At 39.2% G+C, this 23,953-nt stretch overlaps 1 protein-coding gene across 2 annotated transcripts in view; it reads left to right on the top strand.

Moving 5' to 3' along the window:
• PTPN22 (protein tyrosine phosphatase non-receptor type 22) overlaps window positions 1–18,796 on the top strand; it is a 36,044-nt gene extending 17,248 nt beyond the window's left edge. Inside the window, exons 8-21 of one of the 2 annotated variants that reach the window (XM_032217309.1) lie at window positions 15–157; window positions 1,142–1,208; window positions 2,041–2,118; window positions 3,411–3,503; window positions 4,819–4,895; window positions 6,465–7,144; window positions 11,324–11,422; window positions 11,548–11,678; window positions 12,165–12,192; window positions 13,374–13,460; window positions 15,422–15,522; window positions 16,290–16,319; window positions 17,712–17,788; window positions 18,720–18,796. In XM_032217309.1, the coding sequence (XP_032073200.1) occupies window positions 15–157; window positions 1,142–1,208; window positions 2,041–2,118; window positions 3,411–3,503; window positions 4,819–4,895; window positions 6,465–7,144; window positions 11,324–11,422; window positions 11,548–11,678; window positions 12,165–12,192; window positions 13,374–13,460; window positions 15,422–15,522; window positions 16,290–16,313 (1,608 nt within the window). In that variant the 3' untranslated portion in view covers window positions 16,314–16,319; window positions 17,712–17,788; window positions 18,720–18,796. Of the gene's footprint in view, window positions 1–14; window positions 158–1,141; window positions 1,209–2,040; window positions 2,119–3,410; window positions 3,504–4,818; window positions 4,896–6,464; window positions 7,145–11,323; window positions 11,423–11,547; window positions 11,679–12,164; window positions 12,193–13,373; window positions 13,461–15,421; window positions 15,523–16,289; window positions 16,320–17,711; window positions 17,838–18,719 lie in introns of both variants that reach the window. The other variant, XM_032217310.1, reaches the window with a different exon arrangement.
• Window positions 18,797–23,953: the final 5,157 nt, after the last annotated feature.

Raw genomic sequence — 23,953 nt, 5'->3', positions numbered from 1 at the left:
GGTATCTTTTCTAGGAATTCAGAAGTGTCTACCATTTTCATTATAAAAATTGGCCAGACCATGATATTCCATCTTCAATCAACTCTATTTTTCAGTTCATAAATGAGATGCATTCCTACCAAGCAAACCATAATGTACCTATCTGTGTACACTGCAGGTAAAACTGCTTGAAAGTAGAAACCGTTTTAACTTCAAGAGAGCAGAATTGTCCTATAATTCTTTTTGAATATGAATATACATACATATACATGGTAAAAGAAGGAAGAAATGATCTATTAATTATTAGAGACAATTCAGGTTTGTGTGGGTTTTGTTTTTAACTTTTTGGAATGCTGATGTGTGTTTTAAATTAAGCCCTGAACTTTCCCTGCAAATTGATTAAAAGTATTCAATCATGGGAGTCAGAGGTGGGTTTCTGCTAGTTTGCCCCAGATCAGGCGAACTGGTAGTGGCGGCGGTGGGAGGTTCCGCCCACCTACCCGGATACTTCTGTGCATGCATAGAAGTGTTGCACGTGTGCACGAGCAAACCAGTAGTAAAATAAATTGATACCCACCACTGATCGGAGTAATAGGGATCCAAAATCTTATGTCCAAGAGAGGAGTTATTATGTGTTATAATTATATAACGCCATAGGAGTTTATTATGTGCAACTGCATGTTTGCAGCGTGATTTCCATGCTTTTTTTACTCTGAAGCATCAAATGCTATTTTTGCTGGAGCTTATCACTAAGGGTCCAAAAAATAATAATTAACTTGAATAACAAATTCAAATGCAAAGTAATACCTTTATTTGCCCAAGCTGAAATGTCATCTTTCCTATTGCCATGGATTTTTGGCAGATTTATGTGATGCTTTTGCCTTTATAATGCCCAAATTGAATTACATAAAAATAAACAAAGTAAAATCCAGTCATTGTAAAGTTGTGGCTAGAAACCTTACCTTACATAGAAAGGTTTTGTTGATGGTGGCAATAAAATATAAGATCTAAATTTCAGTAGAGATATTTGGCTATTTTCAATCAAATAGTAGATCTGAAGAAACACTAAAGGATTTCAGAGAAGGCTAAATATTAGTTGAACAACCTACAGTGAGAATAAATTATTATCATCGTTCATTTAGCAATTTGTCATGTCTTTCAGTGCGGGCTGCGGACGAACAGGAGTGATATGTGCCATTGATTATACTTGGACTTTGCTAAGAGACAATGTGAGTGCTTCCATATTGTCTATTCATGGTAGAAACTACCTAAAGTTATAATTTAATTTTCATGCTACTTGCTATGTGGCTGCTATTCCAGAAGAAATTGATCCCCTCCCTCCCCAGCAAATTGACATATAGTTGTTGTCAGATCTGGAAGCCCTCTTTTACCTTTGAGACTTCAGACCTGCCACATTTTCTACTGTGGAAAAATGGGAGGCGAGGTTATATAGAGTGTGGGTGACATATCGTCAAAATAGCATTCTTTCTCAGAAAGACAAGACCAACGTCCTGCAGCTGTGATCAGGTGACTCGGAGGCATCTCCAGTTTTGGATGGCGCCTGATTGGACCCTGTGATGGACTTGTGGGTGCTGGTCAGGGACTTGAACTTTCTTTTTGGGTGGGGAAAACCTGGAAACTTTCAGATTTGGGTTTCCCCAGAGGTGCGAATATGACATCTGTAATAAAATGGAACTTTGAGGAAACTCAAGCCTCGGAGTTTTCTTTCATTGGGGGTGATACTTTGAACTCTGACATTTGTAAGAGGAATGATGACTTATCAGTGAGTCTTTCCATAATGTTCAGTTCAAGTTCTTTAATGCAGGGGTCTCCAACCTTGGCCACTTTATACTTGCAGACTTCCACTCTTAGAATTCCCCAGCCAGCATGGCTGGCTGGGGAATTCTGAGAGTGGAAGTCTGCAAGTATAAAGTGGCCAAGGTTGGAAACCCCTGCTTTAATGAGTATTCAATAGACAGATTGCATAGCTGAGCCTTTCAAATGAACAATGCCTTCTCTGTTTCTCTCTCTCTCTCTCTCTCTCTCTCTCTCTCTCTGAAGATTCTACCAATGAACTTCAGCATTTTTAATATGATTCAGGAAATGCGCACGGAGAGACCTTTGGTGGTACAAACTCAGGTATGTCCAGACAATTTGGTTTCTTTATACAACTAATGCCAAGCATTACTCTGTTTTCCCCAAAATAAGACCACTCTGGATAACAAGCCCATTTGGGCTTTTGAGTGCATGCGTTAACATAAGCCCTCCCCCAAAAATAAGCCCTCCTCAAAAATATCGTAACACAGAAGCAGCCATGAGGTGACCGCACCTCAAAAATAATAAGACCTCTCCAGTGGTGGGATTCAAATAATTTAACAACCGGTTCTCTGTCCTAATGACCAGCTAGGTAGGCAGGGCTTGGTGGTCATGTGACTGGGTGGGCATGGCCAACTCAACGTCACTCCTGTTAATGGGCGCTTCACCTTAGCTGTTACAATGTAATAAGGGTTAATCAGAGAGGCAGTTTGTCTAAGCAGGGCAATAGAAATTAGGTTAGAAACACCACCAGAATGTTTCCTTCCTGCCTTCCTTACAGGATTAGTCCTGTAAAGTGGAAAAAACCAAAATGAGATTTCTTCCAACAACCGGTTCTCCCGAATAGGTGCAAACTGGCTGAATCCCACCACTGGACCTCCCTGAAAATAAGGCCAAGCGCTTATTTGGGGTGTTAAAAGAAAATAAAACCCTGTCTTATTTTTGGGGAACATGGTAGTAATGTTTCAGTTAACTGTGTGTTGTAACATACTTTACACCGCTTTTCTATTAAAAGCACTCAAAGAAGTGAAGAAGCTTATTTGTCCTGTAAAGATGTTGCTGTACTGTAAGAAAATCATGTGCATGACAGTAATGATTTTTTTTAAATACTAGGGGCCTCTTGGGGCTACATCAAAGAAGCAGGTGTTGATGCTTTCAGAAAAAAGGAGAGAAAAGTACAAGTTATTTAAATGCTCTTTGATAATGTGCCATGAAGACATTTGCCAAACTGGTTGCTTGAAAAGCATACACTCCTTCAAATGCAAATCATTTCTCAGAATGATATGCTGCCATTGCTTGAACTTATGTCCTCATCCTCATTCTCTGTTCATGTTTTACTAGTAAATAAGCCACCAGCCCGGAAATGAAGCAGAGGAGGAACTGCAATTTCCTCTTCTGTCTTGCCAAATCCAAGCCCAACACCCATTCGTAGGTGCTTGTTAAAGGGATTACCCCAACTTCCATTTGGGAAGTACAATCAGTTCCCCTAAGATCAGATGCTAGAACTCATAGATTTATCTGAACTTATTTATGTTACACAGCCAGACTTGTGGTGTAGAGAAATGAATATGCAGTTGCAACATGTTTCCACGTGACTCATGGCTGCTATTTTTCAGGGCCAGTATAAGTTGGTTTATGATGCAGTGATCGAACTCTTTAAAAGGCAGATTGAAGCATTCTCCAGTCATTCTGATCTTGTCGTTATAGAGGTAAGCCTTCCTACTAACTCTAATTGCAAATAAAGTTAATGTGACTGTTTTTCCAGAACAATACTGCAAAGTCCTTTTCTATATTTCAAGCTCAATATCACATGCAATCAGGTCTGTATTCTTTCTACTCCTCTTTGAAGCTACTTTTGGTCTAAGGTGTCATAACACTATTCTGAGAACATTGCCATCCCAAAGTGAGCTTAATAAAGCACCAAGTTTTATTTAAGACAAAGAAGTAGCTGTCAAGCATTACACTAAAATAGGAAATAGATGAGCAGATGGAATTTTCACCCAAGATGAGAAAAGACCCTCTCCAGTAACTTAAATTACTTAATTTCTTCAGCTTGGATGTAGATTGACTGACATCTGTCCCCTTCTCTCTTGGATTTCAGTCCTGCCATTGTTCCATTTTGGCAGCATGGTTTTCTTAACTCAAGGGTGTAAAACTCGATTTCATTGAGGGATGCATTAGGGTTGTGTTTGACCTTGAGGGGCTGGGGTGGGCATGGTCAGGGTGGGCATGGCTAGCTCAATGTCACTCATGTCGGGAGTGCCTGTGGTGGCCCAAGTGCTCTGCCAGTGAAAATGGCCTCCCGAGCTCCGTTTCGGCTGTGAAGGCCTCTTGTAACCCTTTGCCAGTGAAAATGGAGCTCGCATGAAACCCTCCTAAGCTCCGTTTTCACTGGCAGAGGCACTGTGGACCAGTCCTTCACTGTTTCCAGGGTGGCCCCAGATCCAGCCCCGGGGCCTTGAGTTTGACACCCCTGTCTTAACTGATCGAGTTTACCTTTTAGTTTGTTTCCTGGTTTTCTTCATAACATTATATTGTTATTATAGTGGTGAGTAGCAGTCTTTAATTAGCCAGATAAGTTTTAGACAATGAGTTACAGTAATTAAATTTGTTGGAGAGCTATGTTAGCCTATGATAATCCAAATCCATTGAATTGTATGCAAGTGTAGCAAATTATAATGTAATTGTTTTATTGCTCTGGAACAAAAACTTGATTGTTCTGTTTTTAGGTGACATCTTCACGTTCTGCAGTAGCAGGCATGGTCCTAAGATGGCAGTGGATATTCTTTTTAGCATAAAGGCCATATTTTATCTTTTTATTCTGACATTAATCTTGCAACTTTGATGGAGGGCTTCTGGGACCGAAAATGTCTTTATTGACTAGCAGAAGGAGATAAGAGTAGCAACTCTCTTTTGCTTGATAGAGAAATCTTAATAATATAATATGTGATAACTGTTTTTGTTTTTGTCTGTGACTAAGAAGTGAGTCTCCACTCATAATCTAAACTTTTGTATCTTTTACAGACTGGAATAAACCATTCTGTAGCCAATATACCTCAGGATCCAGATAGGCAAAAGTCTTGTATAAAACAATCAAACAGGTAAAACTAAATATTATTTTTAATGTAGCACAAAGTCTGGATAGGATTAAGGACTTTGGATAATTTAGGACAAAAAAGATTTCCCTGAAATCAGTTTCAATGAATTCATTGGAACGTCTACCCCAGTGGTAGTCAACCTGGTCCCTACCGCCCATTAGTGGGCGTTCCAGCTTTCAAGGTGGGCGGTACGGGTTTTGTCCGATACTGAAGCACTTTCCTTTTTCAAATTTAATTGACTTCCCTACTTTATAAATCACCATTACTGTGGAACCGGTGGGCGGTTAGAAAATTTTACTACTAACAGAGATACAAAAGTGGGCGGTAGGTATAAAAAGGTTGACTACCCCTGGTCTACACTGTAAATCTCACTGGTTTCAGTTATGGAGGTGACTTTTCTCATAGTTCAATTCTCTCTCACTGAACCAGGACACGAACATATTCATTTATGTTTGTACTCGTACATTTGCACTCGTAACTGTTTCTTAACTACAGAATAATTAAACTGATTCTGGCCCAATCATCTGCCATGATGTAATTTTCCTTAGAGAAATGGGTAGACAGCTTGCATATCAGTGGCTACTAGCTGTGGTTACTGGATGAAATCTACTGCCACTGTTTTCAGTCCTCAGTTCCTCAAAAGCAGGTTAGTAATATGCTAAGAACCACATTCTTGTGGCTTTACTAGAGGAAGCGAAAGTAGCCAGGAGTCAGTATGGAGAAGGAGTTCCTACCAATTAAACAATGGATCACACATAACGTTTTCAGAATTAGTGCTTCAGATAGGAAGTCCAATTTCATTGAGATACGGGTACAGTTCAGCCAGCAGTAAATCCACATGGTATCCTTTGGAATGATGAGATCAAACATAAAAACAACTAATTCTGAAAATAAAAGGTGGAAATACTCTAGGACTCACTGAATGGAGTTGTTTTAGCAATAAGATAGGCAAGATACTAAATTAGTTGGATTTTGTTCTAGATTTTCTTTCAGGGAGGCATCACTTGCACTCTGAAAGGGGGATCTTATTGCAGGAGAAAAAAGAAATGGAATCAAGACAAATTCAGGGGGGGGAGTTAATGTTATTTGAATGCAATTAAATTTAATAAAAATGAAATATAGTTAATATGATTGCTCACCATGTATTTAATTTCCTTTTTCCATATTAAAAACTAAAGGTTGGCATTTAGCAGCCTTAAATTGGAAAGAAGAAAGTATTCTAGTGGAAAAATGGTGGAAGTCTATTGAAGCGACCAAAACATTGACAGATGTCAGACTATGTAACATAAAATCTTTCCTGCACCTTGCCCATTTTACAAAATCTTGAATTATCATTTAGAATAACAGAGTTATTCTCTGGAAGGGACCTTGGAGGTTTTCTAGTCCAACCCCTTGCTTAGGCAGGAAACACTTTTAGACAAATGGTTGTCCAATCTCTTCTTTAAAACTTCCAGTGTTGGATCATTTACAACTTCTGGAGGCAAGTTGTTCCACTGATTAATTGTTCTAACTGTCAGGAAATTTCTTCTTAGTTCTAGTTTGTTTCTCTCAATTGCATAATCTCTCTTGCAGTTCTGTACAAGAGCATCAGGAGAAATCTCGATGTCCTGGTTGTGCTACACAAAGCTTAAACATCCTTGACCGAAACAGAGACAGTGCTTCTTTGGTCAGGCCAGCACTTTCTGTTGGAGCATTGAACCCTACTGCCGGCAGAAACACAGGATGGGATTCTTGGTTGGCAAAACAGCCACTCCACAAATATCACAGTTTGGACTTCAGTTATTGTTTTTCGACTGATCCGCTTCTCCCTGTGAAAATGGATGACAAAACTGGAAAGGGCTTAGATACCAAAGTGCATCCTATCCAGACCGAATCTACTCCTTTTCAATCAGTTTCACAGAAAACACTGCAGCCATTGGCAAAAATGGATTCAGAATCTGGCCACTGTGGAGGCTTTCAACTTGATTCGAACCTTTCAAACAATCTGTCAAACAATGCCCCAGGCTACAAGCTCAAGGATTTGTGCCACCAGCACTGCGTATGGTCATCAGAAGACCCCTACTTTTCCTCTATCTCATCAGAGGAACCATGCTCCCCAGCACATCGTGAGTCTGCTCTCAGTCCCCTTAGAACAGTTCCTTCATCTTCTGCTGTGGCCTTTACAGAGCAGGCTATGGAGAGCTCAGAGGCCACCTACTCACTGTTCAACCCTCCAGCCCAGGATACTTGCCCTTTGGATGCAGTCTGCCACAGTAAGTTTATACAAGGTTGCAGCATTATTTCCATTCTGCCATTTATATGCTGCTCAATTCCAGGAAGCCTGAGCATCTTATAAATTTTTAAAAAAGAATAAAAGTAATTGAATCCCTAAACCAACAGCAATCACATTTCCTAACCATAAATATACCAAGGGAAATAGTCTCAGCAGCAGCAATTGTTTGCTACAGGAAAAGAGCTCCTCGTAGCATGAATTTCCAAAGGCTTTTTAGAACAGTTGTCTTTTGACAGTTTTCCTGAATGCTGAAGATTTGGTACTAACCTGACATCAGGTGAAGCACTGTTCCAAAGTAGGGATAGATACAAAATAGACACATCCCCATGGTTCTCAGGGGTTTCAGAGGATACTGATAGTTGATAATCTTCCCTACTGGGTCTTACCGGATGGGCAAAAATTCTGGGAGAAAATGGTTCCACATTTATCCAGGATCCAAGCCATATAAGGCTTCAAAGTTGACAATCCGCACCTTGAATTACACCCAGTTGCAACTGGCAATTGGTGAAACTTTTGCAGTTGTAGTATTACTTAGGCAAGTTGAGTGGTGCCCTTAACTAGAGCCATTGTATTCTACACCAGCTGTAGCTTCTTCAAAGGCAGTAGGTAATATGGGAGTTGTGCAAAAGTCTTCTTCAATCAGGAGTCTTTTTTTCCTCAACAGAACTCACAGCTTCCAAATGTTGAGATAGCACCTCTGTTTGACTCAGGATTGAGATATCCATCAATGTATCATCCATAAATGATGGTACATCAATGTATCATCAGTTCTACTTCAGCAATATCTGGACTGTAAATTATGAAATTTTTGTGACTGAGTTCCTAAATTACAACTTATTATAGGTCAGCCCAGCCCCAAGCTCTCCAATTTTTTGAAGCAGCGTTTTCAGTCATAACTGATCCCAAACCTTTTGCATCTAAGATGTGTTGTTCCACTGAGCAATGGTCTCTTTCTTTGATAGTGTTATTAGAAGTCAGGAAGATCCTGCTGACTCAGCCTACCAGACTTATGACTGACAAAGTAGGGTAACTGAATGAATCCTTACCCTAATTGAGTGACAAGCAGATGATACCTGACCCTATGCCAGAAGATGACCTCTTCTTCCAGAGGCTTCATGTAGATGTTGAAAGGGTGAAAGAGTAGAGCATTTTGGTACTCCACAGAGGATCACTTTAGGACATGATCTTTCTCACCCTTTCATTACTCAGAGCAAGCATAGCCCATAGAAGTGGTCCATTAGGATACATGAGTGATTATATCCAAACATTTAACAAATAAGACAAGTGTTGTCAACTGAGATATGGTGTACAGATTGGTTGTATAAAATAAGGATGCTTTGATATTATATAGCTAGTAAACCTGTTCTTTCCTAATACATCTTCTATTTTTGAATTCTGAATATGATGCAGAAAATGCTTAGGTTCTAGAGTTTACATGATAGTCAAGAGATATTAAAGTAATAGCAATAGCACTTAGACTTATAATGCTTCACAGTGCTTTACAGCTCTCTCTAACTGGTTTACATATTGTCCTCGACAATCTGGGTCCTCATTTTACCTACCTTGGAAGGATGGAAGGCTGAGTCAGTTTTGAGCCAGGTGAGACTCGAACTGCCAAACTACTGGCAGTCAGCAATGCAGTGGTTAGAATGCAGTTAGAGGACACAATATTTGAACCCCTCTTTTAAATTTAAGTTTGATAAGCATAAATATTAGGAATCTAAGCGGAAAACTAATAGTTTTTCTTTAGGGAAAATTTGCACTGCTTTTGAGCCTTCTTCTTCAATGTATATATTGGCAATTGGTTAAAGAGTCGTTTGTAATATAGCTGAGCATAATGAGCAAAATCATACATAATTACATATTTTATTATTGCCTTAGACCAAATTCATACATACATAAAATATAACCATAAAAGAGATTACATATGATTGAACTTGGGTACATACCAGTGGTGGGTTCCGGATTCCAACCATACCGATTGGAACGGCCCCAGTATCATTCACATGGGCATGTGCAGCGCAAGCCACACATGGGTGGTACGCGCTTGCATTGTACTTTCCTACGATGCTTCCGCAAGCCTCCATGACACTCCAGCTGCTTGGCGGAGCATCGCACAGGCGCCGTATGCCCCATGCCTGTGCGTGGAAGTGCCAAAGGCTTAAAGCACAGGTAAGGAGCTCGGGCAGGTGGGTGCACCCTCCGGAGCACCGTACCAGAACGGTATCAGGGGCAGACCACCTGCAACCCACCACTGATACATACATTAATCCAATCCCATCATAATATGATCAGCTCCAGATGCCAAAGTATTGTATTATGCAACTGCTTATGTCAATTTTTGGGTTACATTAACAACAATAAAACAACCCACAATAGGTATAAAATTCATCTGAGTGGCCTGGCACATTTGCTGCTAGAAACGTGTAATAGCCTTAACTGAATATCAGACTAAAACCTGCAATGTAAGGCACATGTTCTATCAATTTGATCTCTTCCCCCGCCCTCAATTTTTGCACAAGGAAAGTTCTGGCTAATATCAATAAATGAATTGATTTTATTTGTACTACTGTTATGCCATAGCCAATTAATAAATTAGAGGATAATTAAAGGAATAAGGTAAAGGGAGAAATAAAAAGAGCAAGTACTCAATTAAAAAAAAAACAATAACCATCACAAAACATACTTTCTCTAAAGTTACAGAAGCCAACACAGACACATTTCTGCTGACATTTGGCTGCAGACCAGGCAAACTGGCTGAAGTCTTTACTATTTTTTCCTTTTAGTGATGACAACAGGAAACTGAGTTGTAAGGAGAGAGAGAGAGAGAGAGAGAGAGAGAGAGAGAGAGAGAGAGAGAGAGAGAGAGAGAGAGAGAGAGAGCAGATTTCCCCCCTAGTGTTCTGCAGACATAAAACAGTAAAGCATGAAAGATTTCAATTCTTCATCACAATTTGCTCCATATGGCAAAAAGCAGATAATATACACACAGAAGCAAGAAATGATCCTATAATCCTGATGTGTGAAAAAAAAATCTGAGGTAGAAAGAACTGGAATAATTTTTCAGCAGATGTCTATTCGAAAGACAGTGTAGGTAGCTCTTCCATCTGAATTTTTAATACCCAGAACTTAGTGAGTTGAGATAAATTATTCCACGAGAACTGGATAAAGATAATTAGTAATAAAAATGGAAAAATCATATTAAATTTCTCCCTTGATTAATATTTAAGAAGCATGCATATGCAGGGCAATTAAAGTCTGCAAATTTTTCTGTTTTCAAACGGTTAGCTCTAGTGCCATCTAGTGGTCACAAAGATATATTAATATTCACAGGTTAATGGCTTTTATATTTTGGCAGCATTGTATATAATGTCTCATGTTTTCATATTAGAAATTCAGATGTTTGAAAATGTGAACATGCTTCAATAAGTGTTTGTCATTGTAGAGACAATAAAGATTGCTGTTCAAAGTAGAAGCAGATATAGAGCACTAGCTGGTAGCTTGCAGATACTTCCTAAACATAGATTTATAGATTTACCTATTGAATGAATTAAGATGTTAATCGTATTAACCGAATGTGCCTCAGAAATAGCAGCAATGAAAGGCAGTACAAAATGGAAGCAAGGGAGGATCTGTAGCTCAAGGAGGGATACATGGTTTGTTATTGAGAAAGCTCTGTGTTCAGTTGCTGGCATGCCTAGTTTGAAAGAATACAAGGGCAGAGAGCCCTCTTCTTAAGATCCAGGGGCAGTCTCCCGCATGCGCCCCCCCCCCCCGCATGTGCGGCAGAGACTCGAAAACCTGCTGGCCAACAGGAGGCACATGCACATGCGTGGTAGAATTGAATTGGGGCGACAGCTCACATGCCTGAGAGGGCTCTACGTGCCACCTGTGGCACACACGCCACAGGTTTCCCTTCATGCTCTAGAACTTTCTAAAAACAACAGCTGGCTGGGGGATTCTGGGAGTTGAGGTCCACAGGACTTAAAGTCGCCAAGGTTGAGAAACACTGTTCTAGAGGGAAGCAAAGACTTTGAATTTTCAGTGGGTTTTTTTTTAATGCCATCTAGTGATCATTTGGATATTGCTGGCCACATCTGGCAGAACTTACTAAAAAGGAAGCCCTCTAATTTTCAGGTTTTGTGTTTTAAAATTGCAGGTTCTGCCCAGCCTGATGATGATATCCCTCCTCCCCTGCCTGAGAGAACCCCTGAATCTTTTATTGTACTTGGAGAAGAGAATGAGTTCCAGCAATTGGGTAAATGCAGAGTAAGCCCCAGGGGCAAGATACAGCTATTTTTCTATTGCTTGGAAACTTCTGCTTTCTCTAAAGTTATTTTAAAAATCAGTCCATTTTAATTCCTGGTTTTTAATCATTTACAGATAAACCTTTCTTAGCAGTTTCAGATCATCAACTACCGTCTAAAAATGACAAAACAAAAATCTCTGCAGAATGGAGCAGCATGTCTCAGCTGCGATTTTCTGATGACTCAGTGAGGCTGAGACCCAATAAGGTAACTGGTTTAAACATAATTCTGCAGCATTGTTCTACGAAACACCTGACTTTGGTAGAATAAAGGCTACCTCTTTGACAAATTGACTGCTATAGATATTGCATCTGCATTCTAGGTGTTGAGACAAAGAGCAGATTATATTCCCATTGAGTGAAGCAAGGGGTAGCAGGAATCTGGACCTGATGAGCAATTTCTAGAAATTATTCCAGCAGTTGCTCTTTCATATTCTTCTTTCCCAAACGGTCTGAGATCTGGATTTCTGGAACTGGAATTCAGGAAGAAGTTTGTGAAGGGGTGACATTTTAGCGTTATCAGATTGAATTGCAGTGAATATGATTGCTTGAAATGTTTCTGTCCTTATCTGCCCACCCCCTGTTTATGTGTAAGATGCTGCATTGGGAAACACCAAAATACTCAATAAAAATTAAGTACCGTCCTACCAAAATGGAGTAATATTAAGCATTGTCTCTTTTTGTTCATTTCCAGAGTATAAAGCTACAGAGGCCTAGATCAGGTACCTTTTCTCCTAATTTTTTTAATTGATATGCACAACCATTGTTCTTACTTGCTTTATAATGACTGAAAGTAGGTCTTAGTACATCTCAGTTTTACTCAGGCTACCCTTTACACCAACGTGTTCCTTTATTATAAACTATATAGTGAGGGTTTTGTTACAGGTTACTGCACAATATGTTAATCAGGTACATACATTGGTATAAAACAATATCTCAGGGCATGTTTCATTGCATTAAAACATGCTTTGACTCTGCAGAATGTGTAAGATCTTTAAATGCATAACTGGAATCTTGTTAAACGGTTGCGATTAATGCTGTTGATAGAACCCCAAATGAACCACTGTCGAGCTTCAGGACTGTAGAAAGTAAGGTTCTACATTTAGGCAACAAAAACGAAATGCACAGGTACAGTATAGGTGGTACCTTGCTCAATAGTAGTAACTGTAAGAGGGATCTTGGAATCCTAGTGGACAACCATTTAAATATGAGCCAGCAGTGTGCAGCAACTGCCAAAAAAGCCAACACAGTTCTAGGTACATAAACAGAGGGATAGAATCAAGATCACATGAAGTGTTAATACCACTTTATAATGCCTTGGTAAGGCCATACTTGAAATACTGCATCCAGTTTTGGTTGCCACGATGTAGAAAAGATGTGGAGATTCTAGAAAGAGTGCAGAGAAGTGCAACAAAGATGATAGGGGACTGGAGACTAAAAGATATGAAGAATGGTTGGCAGGAACTGGATATATTTAGTTTAAGAGAAAGAAGAACTAGGGGAGACATTATAGCAGTGTTCCAATATCTCAGGGGTTGCCACAAAGAAGAGGGAGTCAAACTATTCTCCAAGGCACCTGAGGGCAGAACAAGAAGCAATGGGTGGAAACTAATCAAGGAGAGAAGCAACTTAGAACTGAGGAGAAATTTCCTGACAGTTAGAACAATTAATCAGTGGAACAGCTTGCCTCCAGAAGTTGTGAATGCCCCAACACTGGAAGTCTTTAAGAAGATGTTGGATAGCCATTTGTCTGAAATGGTATAGGGTTTCCTGCCTAGGCAGGGGGTTGGACTAGAAGACCTCCAAGGTCCCTTCCAACTCTGCTATTGTATTGTATTGTATTGTATTGTATTGACTGTTAAATGTGAACTAATTTAAATATATTATTTTTGTATTATCAAAGAACTTCTTTGGAACCGATCTTCTTCACCCCCTACTCCCCCACTTCCAGAGAGAACTCCTGAATCATTTCTTCTTGCAGATGAGGATTGTAAGTTCCAAAGATTTTGTCGTCTTGTAATAGGTTTAGATATGTAGGGCTTTTAGTTAAAACATTTTCAGTTCAGCAGAAAGGAGAAATTAAAGCAATTTTGAGAGGATCCAGTTAATAGAAAGAAGTCAGTTGGTAGAAGGAATTTACAACTGCAGATGGTAAGGACAACTGAGCATCTGCTTATAAAAATGATACCCAGCTCCAGTTCATGTAGATATTTGGTGCATTGTGTTCAATATTATTATATAAAGTACTAAATGAATAGGAGTGTTCAGGGTTCTTCAGATATGTTGGACTGTGGCCTCTTGTTTGTTTAATAAAGTTAGTTGACCTCCAGTTTATTTCATTCCCATGCAGAGGTGGGTTCCTGCCAGTTCTAACTTCTTCTATAGAAGAGGTTCCACAAATCTATAGTGCCATTTAGAACTGATTCCAGCTCCCTCCCCCACCTCCCCGTCCAGATATCATCAAGATGAAGAGCGAGAGGAGGAATTCTGGGATTTGAAGTCCACAAGTCTTAAAGCTGTCAAGGGTGAACACCCCTGGGTTTTTTCTAAAGGGTTAGGGGTGCAAGGGTCTTATAACTTGACAGCTTTAAGACTTGCACACTTGAATGCCAGAGTTCCTGAGCCAACATAACTGGAAGAGGAATTCTGGGAGTTGAAGTCCACAAGTCTTAAAGCAGTCAAGTTTGAACACCCCTGGGGTTTTTTTTCTAAAGGGTTAGGGGTGCAAGGGTCTTGTAACTTGACAGCTTTAAGACTTGCGTGCTTCAAATGCCAGAGTTTCTGAGCCAAGATTTTGGTTGCTAAGCAAGAGTGTTGTTAAGTAAGTTTCACCACATTTTACAAGTTGGCCATGCCACCCAGTCACATGGCCGGCAAGCCACTCCCACCTGGTCACATGGCCAGCAAGCCACTCCCACCCAGTCACATGGCCGGAAAGCCACTCCCACAAAGCAGGCCACACCTACAGAAGAGGTTCTAAAAAATTTTTGAAACCTACCACTGTTGCAGTGTAAAATACATGCTGAGCCCAAAGCAAATTGCACCTCTGCCACTGCATGGCTTTTTCTGCAGCTTCCAAACATAGTCTTCCGGCAGTGGCTGCTCTGAGCGTATGGTCTATGGTTGTACACTCTGCCGACAGCTGGCCCACAACCATAGAGCGTACGCTCAGAGCGGCCACTGCTGAAGACTTGGTTTGGAAGCTGCAGAAAAAGCCATGTGGCGGTGGCGGCAGCGGAGGTGCCCTGGCTCTGTGGAGAGAATTGGGCCATGCATCATGAGGCTGGCAGGCGAGAGAGTGGATCAGCCTCTCGTGCAACCCCCCCCCCCTCCAGCCATGCAGAGCACAATTCACTGCCATTTCGAAGGCGCCAAGCTGTGGGAGCCGGGCGGCGGTGAACAGGCGCTCACACAGCTTGGCGATACCCCCTAGGTCAGTAATGGCGCTGTGTCCAGCTGGAAAGGGGGTTTGCCGGGTGGCTACTCATGAGTGTGGTCACTTCATGGCTGCTGTGTTGCGCTGCTGTGACAATGCAACACAGCCATTCGCCCATGAGGATGTTACTGGCTCTTTGGGAGCCCACTCGCAAGAGAGCAGCCGCCCGGCAACCCCAAAACAATAAACCTTCCCCTCATAATAAAGCCCAAGCCATATTTTGTGTGTAAAAAGAAAATAAGACCCTCTCTTATTTGGGGAAAACACAGTAGACAGTTTTACATTTGTCTCTTAGGATGCTTTCATCCTAACCTACTTTTAAAAATACATCTGCTGAGAGATGGATTTACCTTTTTATTTTTCACAAACAAATTGGCTGTATTCCTGTAAGTTTAGGTCCTACAGGACTTTTTTGTCTGTACAATTGGTTTAATAATATTTTTTTCACAAATACTTTTTAATATATGGAGAGTATTTTCCCAGTGCGTCTTTTTTGACACTGTTTCTTTTTAAAGCTTGTCCATCTGTTACAAACAATGCAACGAACTTTGGAAACCTTCAGATTAAATCAGCAAAGGAGATGACAAAAGAGGCAGGCAACTTCAGAAGGAGCAAGGTAAGGAAGTGGAGCTGGTGAAAAGCATCATTAATTTAGAAACAGAAAAGCAGGGTTTTTTTTTCCTCCCATACCTTATACATAATGTAAATCATAGAAATTTCAGTTGTGCAGAAGATGATATGTTTTTACATAGTGCAACATTTCTTTTGGTTAGAGAAATACTCATTTATCCAGGATTTAAGCAAGTGGTTTTTTCTTACTGGAAAAGCATAATCTTTTTGGTCTAACTAGGATTTTTTTTTTGTGAATGTGTTTATTGGATTGGATGTGATTACAAAGTAAGTCCTGAAGCATTACTGTGTAGGTTAACAACTGCAACATCACTTGTGGTGATTGATAGTCCCATTAATGTCCTTGCATGTCCTGTCTTAAAGGCAACAATCCTTCATCAAAGGTGAGAGGTATTGTGTTTAATTTATATCATTAATACTTATTAATAAATATTTAGCAATTGCTTCATCTTCTTTATATATTTTTTATGCATGCATGAGTGTCCAAAATAAAGAAACCAACCAATCTTGCCAATCTTTCTTTTAATGGGACAACCTTGTGTAGAGCATATTACAGTAATCTTATTCTATTCTAAGAAATTTGGAATATTGATCATTCATAGCACTGGGTGTGATCCTCTAAGAAAGAGAGAAAAGTATACTGTATTTCATATTTACTTCTCTTTCCATATTTACACTGTTTGAACTCTACTCACATGTGTTAATGATCTTTAGTTCTTAATGCCAATAGAGGATTTTATCTCTCTCTTACAGAGTCTGAAAATTTACGAAATGTGAAAAACAGTAAGTATCTAGAAGAAAGAAACAATTAGTAATATCCTTATATGATATCCTTACAAGTCTAGAGGATAGCGAATAGTTTACTGGATTAATAAAAGCCAACTATCAAATCCCATTGTCATTCAATGAGTCAAAAGATACCAAAGGATTTCAGAAACAATGATTAATTAATGCATTGGATGAAAGGCTTCAAATGTGAACTATTAACATGTAATGCTTTGTTTTCCCATTCTATTTTAAATATATAAAAAATAGCCAGAAATTACACTGAAATTTAACTTAAAACACAGTGTAAATTTCCCATCCAGCCTTTAAAAACTTAACATTTACAGTATGAATTGGAGCCATTACGGTAAACACATACATATTCTGGCAGATTCTTTAGATCTATTTGAGAAAGTATCTTTGGCATGAATTCCTGCATTAAGAGAGCTGATTCCGAAGCTTTGCTCTATGCATTTCATGATGAAGGCTTCTGCCTACATTTCTCTCGAGTAACCCACAATTAATTTCTAAGGTGGTCTTTATGTTCTTCCTGCTATGGATTAATACTGTTTCTCTTCTTGGAGACATTGCTGATTGTTTGCTGCTGCAATGAGACTTAGGCAAAAATTAAAACAGTTCATTGAAGTCTGACAAAGAGAAAGATGACCATCTTGGAAAGCTTGATCCAGGACCAAGAGAATTAATGAAATGAAAAAGGAATAATACCAAAATCACTAGATTGCTAAAGAGAAAAAAGTCTGTCAGAAGCTTCTGGGATCAGTAGGCAATTGTTTCAGATAAAATATCAAACAGCAGTTAAAAGTTAACAAGATATACTTGAAAACCAACAATGCCATCCTGTCAACCATTAGATCCTCCAGAAAGGAAGAAGTATAAAACAAATTGGTTTTAACGGTGTTTAAGTAACAAAGACTTCCTGGATTTTATAGTTGTTTTACTATCTTTAGTTGTTAATAAATTTGGGGCTGGATATGGCCACATAAGTAGATACTTAAAAGGATGTAAAACTGATCCATACTTGCCAATAATAGGTTAATAACAAAATCCTCAAATACTGTTCTAATCAGTGGCAGCTGAAATGTTCTACCATGTAAGAAAAGCCACGTGACTAGGTCCACTTCTTCTGTCATGTAAACTTTTATACAGGCATGTCATTATGAAATAAACAATTCTTAATGGACAGAACATCAAAAGAGCACCAGTACCAATATTAGAATTTGGTCTTACAATATTGCATTCATAATGAGTGGTAAGATTAATGGTTATTCTTTTATTTTTCCTATTCCAATTTAAGCAAGACTTCCCTTATATCAGGAATCACATTACAGAGCATGAAATCTGTCTTTATCAGACTAACTATGACTTACTAAAGACATTTTTGAATTTTAGGTATTTGGAATCCATCTTCGATAGTAAGAGCTCCGGAGCATAATCCGTCAATCATCACAGCTCTATTCTGAATTTTGGTATGCATTTTAAAAAATAATATGCTCCAATGTTCAATTTACTATGAAGGTAATCCATAGAATAATACTGACGTCCAAATTATAATACTATCTATCCTAAAGTTTTCTTGCATTCTCTAAATATCACTACAACTTTCCAGTTGATAGTTGTATGCTATCACCAGGATTTCTCATCCTACCATATATAGGATCATATGCATTAATGTAACATTGCAAAGGATGGTCAGAATCCTTTTAGATTTATAAATATGGTAAGATATTGGCTTATATTTTCTAATAGTTTTCTCAATGCTATAAAGTAACTGAAAACACTTAGATTAAATTGAAATGAGAAAATACATGTTGAGAACTAGGGAAATGGCACTGACATGTTGACATGGAGGAAGGAAAAAAAATCATTTTGGGAAAATAGTTCAAAATTCTGCCATATTTGCCCAAGATCCAATTTCTACTCATCCTTAGCCATAGATAGGCAGCGGGTGACTTTGAGCCAATCACCATCTACCTCACAGCATGGTTGTTGTGGGGAAAAATAGGTAGTAATTCCTTCCGCTCCTAAATGAAAGACTAAATCACTCAACTCTCAGCAAACTATACTAGATAATGATGATAGAGGAATAGATATAAAACAATTTAATAAATTGTTAGCACCAACCCATACCACATATGCAAATATTATTGCTACATTTAAGCATTTTAATTTATTTTTCTGTACTAGAGAAACATGTTATGCATTTATTGCTTAGCTTCCATTTTAAAAAAATACTTGATTGCTTAATGATGAACTATACATTTATTGTTTGGAATAGCTGCACTGTCTCTCACATAGTTTCTGTCAGTGATATGCATACCCAGTAATTTTTTTGCTTCAGATTCACTGAAGATTTATTTATATAAACTATGATAGTAGTGCTTCATTTTTTTGTCACAGGCTTTGCAAACCGATTTTCCAAACCCAAAGGACCAAGAAATCCACCACCAATTGGAATATTTAGAAGAATTGTCTTATCTTCTGTAATCTCAGTCCCATAGACTTGCCTTGCTGATGTTTCTCCTGTGTTTCCAATAAACAGCATCATTTTGAACAAAAGACTTTTATTACAGTATTAGTCTTGTATGCTGCATGTTCTTAGTAAATTAATATACAATATAATCTCACCTGTCCATCATTTGATTTGGATTGCATGCCATGCTGAGGAAATGAGATCATAGAACTTTAGGCTACTTCCAATATTTATTTCCATCAGGACAACCAACCTAAGGTGAAATTGTTGAACAAACAACATATTGAGATGAACACAAAATAAATGCCAAGGTTTAAGTAACCGCATTAGTGTCTTATGGTGTTATCTTAAGTCTGTCACTATAAAATTATAAATTGTGTTCCTGTTCAAGAATGGTACTTGGTTTTTAGTAGAAAGGCATTTCATTTGTCATTTATATATCTGGGTCTATGTCTGTCATGGAGATATGACTTCAGCTCCCCTTGCTTTTGAAACAGATAAGAGATTGGTAAGGCATCTGAATCTAATAACTGTAATTTATCAAGAAGGAAACTGCAGCTGGTGGACAGCTTCAGCATACTTTCAAAACTGATATCAAGTGATTTATTGTGAATAAGTGAAATAGGAGCTTCACATTCTGAAGTGCTAGAGCATTTCTTCATAGCAAAGAGTGAAGTTTGGGCTGTCCTCTATTCACTCATTTATTTTCAAGCATATTTTGTAGTGTGTAAGATAAAAAATACTTGTTTTGATTGTGAGTTCCATTTTTATTTTAAAGAGCAATTACTATTTGAATATTATTATTATAATATATACTATTATATTTGAATATATTCCTCAAAACAGCACTCTTTATCCTGGAGGTTAAAAATTTAGCATCTGAATCATTTACCAGCCCTTTCAAAATAAGAAGATAGGGTTAGAAATAGTTGGTTTAACATCTCTTATTGCCTTTTCATTTCTGACTGTTGTGATTTGACTATTTTGAGACCGAAAGTTCTAGGCCTGGTACAGAATCATATTTTCCACGGTCAGTGATTGCAGTAAGCTACATATATAAGTTCAAAAATGTATTACTTTACATATTTTACATAACGCATATGGAAGAAGATATTTGTATCACAAAGAGCCAGTTGTCTGAGACAAGCTGTGGGATGCTGGCTGGGATTTATGGGAGCTGAAATTCAATCCATGAAGAAAGTACCAAGTTGGAAAAAGATGAGAACAATACTGTATAAAGTGGGTAAGTGAGAATAAAATAAAACCAACACAGTAACCTTTATAATAATTATTACATTATTAAATTTTATATATTACTAGCTGTACCCGGCCACGTGTTGCTGTGGCCCAGTCTGGGCGTAGTGGGGCGGCAGGTGGGTGCTGCCATTGGTCAGGACTCGGGGCTGCTGGGCCGGGCGAGGCTGGTTGGGGGAGACAGCGCCGGGGCTATTGGCCTCGTGGAAGTTGTTGAGCATCTCCTCGGAGGAGCTGCGCTCGGGCTCCCCCCAATTCAGTGGCCCGGGAGAGTGAGACATCCAGGATCTCGGAGGAGGAGAAGTCCTCGGTGTGCCGTCTCACAGAGGCTGCCCCAGCCCGCTGCACCTCAGGCTGACACCGCCGCCACCCCATTGGAGCCGCCTTGGCGAGGGCCGTAGCTGGCTCGTTGTGAAGGGGGGTGGAGAGCGCGTGCGGCCGGCCGGGCTGAGGAGATGCTCCGCCTCCTCTGAAGCTCCGCTGGGCTGGCTGGGGTAGGCTGGCTTAAGGGTGGGGGGAGGCGGTTGAGGGATGGCACAGGTGGCGCCCCACCGCAGATAGCAAAGGCCTGGCAGGAGGGGAGGGGAGAGAGGGGAGGGGGAGGCCGAAGGGCTTCGGCTCCCCTGGGCAGAAATTGCCGAAGCTCTTCAGAGGAGGGGCAGAAAGAGGAAAGGGTGCGGCCGCAGCCCAGCCACACATATAAAGGGACTGTCGGGACGAAGCTGGAGAGAGGCCTGAACTGTTCCAAACATACTATACTCACTAAATGAATGCTACGGTAAATGACACAGCTCAATTCCAACGCAATGTGACAATAATAAAATCAAAATAAAAAATCAAAATCTATGAAAATTCAATATAACAATCGGAAACATTGAAATGGAATCATGAAATATTTAGTATAGTGTGTGTTGCTTTTACATCCACCAGATGGCGCTGGAAACATTGAAATGGGAATCATGAAATATTTAGTATAGCGTGTGTTGCTTTACATCTACCAGATGGCACTGGTTTTCAAAAAAGCATGTTTTTATCAAAAAATCATGTATTTACCTGTCACAGGTGTGAGATCTATATAATATACATATATAAAAACATTCGCATATTTGACTGTGCAACAATTATGTCAAAATTTCAAAGCAATCGGTGAAAGCCTTTCGGAGATTAGCGATTTGAACAAACAACATTACTTTTATTTATATAGATCGTCACTTATAAAGCCCTTCATGGATTGGACCTGGGTACTTGAGAGACCGCCTGCTGCCAATACCTTCACTAGACCGATTAGATCCCACAGATAGGCCTCCTCCGAATTCCATCCGCCGGCCAGTTCGACTGCGACTACCGGAGGAGAGCCTTCTCTGTGGCTGCTCCGACCCTCTGAAACGAACTCCCCGTGGAGATTCGAACCCTCACCACCCTCCAGGCCTTCCGCAAAGCCCTTAAAACCTGGCTGTTCTGACAGCCCTGGGGCTAAAGAACCGTCGCCCCGTTCCTCGAATGTATGACTGTCGTGTGTTTTAATTATGCATTGTTTTGTGTCGTTTTTAATTTTGTCTGTATCACCCCTTCCCTGGTTTGAGTTGTGAGCCGCCCTGAGTCCCCTTCAGGGGAAAAGGGCGGCATATAAATAAAATAAACATTCAACATTCAACATATTATTTTATTAAAAATAATCAGAAAACTAAGCAAATGAAAGACATTTAGTGAAATTTAAGAGACATGTAATAAAGATCTACAGTCAATTTATTTATTTTATTTTATTTGAGTACCAGCAAAGGCTTCCATGGATTACATTTCCACAAAGTTTAACAACCAAACTCATTTCACATTTATCTCAAAGATGTAAAGCACTACAATTAGCACCATCTTCCCTCCAATAGTTAGCTGTTAATGGCATACAAAAATGCCAAAAACTACATTAATGTATTATTATTTCAAACTGATCTCTGATTAATTTTCATTTGAAAACAAAACTGTAAATCAGCACTATGGCAAGGATTTATTTGGATTACAAACACAAATGAGTCAAAGAATCTAGACTCTAGAGAGACTAGATTATCCATGTGAAACGTTTGATTAAAGTAGTGGGTTTGGGCTATATAGTGTCCTCCATTGTTTTTAAAACATGGGATTTAAGTGAAAGGAATCATGTTATCACACACATTTGAATGCTTTTAGAGAGATTCATACTGAAAAAAATTGTGTACCTGCAAGATAGTGTGTATGAATTATATTGCAGAAAGCTCCCAGATATTATCTTGGAGCAAATTAGTTGCCAGCAGAGTTTAGAGTAGGTCTAGTTAATTCAGCTTGATCAAATGATTGCTGGTCATCCTCTTCTTTTTTCTTCCACTTTTCCCAACATGAGACTTTTGTCCAGCCTGATGGACAATTTGCACAATGTGTTCAATGTAGGGTAATTTACAGCGAGGTCACTTGTGCTTGGAGCGAAAACTCAATATTTGAATTAGATTGCATGGTTATTTACATAAATGTATAGTTATGTATTACAATAATACAATAGCAGAGTTGGAAGGGACCTTGGAGGTCTTCTAGTCCAACCCCCTGCCTAGGCAGAAACCTATACCATTTCAGACAGATGGCTAGCCAACATCTTCTTAAAGACTTCCAGTGTTGGGGCTTTCACAACTTCTGGAGGCAAGCTGTTCAGTGATTAATTGTTCTGTCAGGAAATTTCTCCTCAGTTCTAAATTGCTTTTCTCCTTGATTAGTTTCCTCCATTGCTTCTTATTCTACCATCAGGTGCCTTTGACTCCCTCTTCTTTGTGGCAACCCCTGAGATATTGGAACACTGCTATCGGTCTCCCCTAGTCCTTCTTTCTCTTAAACTAAACATACCCAGGTCCTGCAAAAGTTCTTCATATGTTTTAAGTCTCCAGTCCTCTCACCATCTTTGTTGCTCTTCTCTGCACTCTTTCCACGAGTCTTCCACATCTTTTCTACATCGTGGCGTATCAGAACTGAATGCAGTATTCCAAGTGTGGCCTTACCAAGGCTTTATAAAGTGGTATTACACTTCATGTGATCTTTATTCTATCCTCTGTTTATGTAGCTTAGAACGACGTTGACTTTTTGGCAGCTGCTGCACACTGCTGGCTGATATTTAAATTGTTGTCCACTAGACTCCAAGAGCCCTTTCACAGTTACCACTACTGAGCAGTGTACCACCTATACTATACCTGTGCATTTCGTTTTTGTTGCCTAAATAGAAGTAGGACCTTACTCTTATTCATTAAATTAGACACCATACTGAACAACTACCCTATAGAGTTATAGTACTTATCTTATGTACAATTTAGCAAGTCACAGAAATGCTATCAGTAATAAAAAGAAAAGTCATACATCTGAAAAGGCTATTAAGAAGAACAACATCAGGAACAATACCAAAAACACTGTCATTTTCTATCTACCATTCCCCCCCCCCATGTCTATATCTAAAGATTCTTTTAGATCTACAGGGAGATTGCCTAATTTTTTCCCATAATAACAAATGTAGTTTAGTAATTAATATTTAATTTCTCAAATAAAGTAGTTTATGCAGTGAGATATGGAATTCTTCTTATACCCTTCACATTAAAAAAAGCGCTGAGCTGGAGCTACTGTAGTGTTCCCCAATACAAACTGACCTATTTGCAATTTGATTTCTTCTTTGTTATGTAGTAGCTTATTAGTGTAACAACCTCTTAAAGGCCACAGACTCTCCATTAATTGAACAGGCTGGGATCTTCATCCAAATTAAATTCAGATTTAACTGGAGCATGGTCTGAAATTCCTATTGGTGCAATTTTTACTCACTACAGTCAATTTAAAAGTTTAAAAACCCCAAGATAATCTATCATTGGATAATAAGAGTGCTTACTCAAATAATACGTAAATCTTTCTG

The sequence above is a fragment of the Thamnophis elegans genome, chromosome 5 (assembly GCF_009769535.1).
Source record: "Thamnophis elegans isolate rThaEle1 chromosome 5, rThaEle1.pri, whole genome shotgun sequence".
Taxonomy (NCBI): Eukaryota; Metazoa; Chordata; class Lepidosauria; order Squamata; family Colubridae; genus Thamnophis; species Thamnophis elegans.
This window is presented reverse-complemented; position numbering and strand designations above follow the sequence as displayed.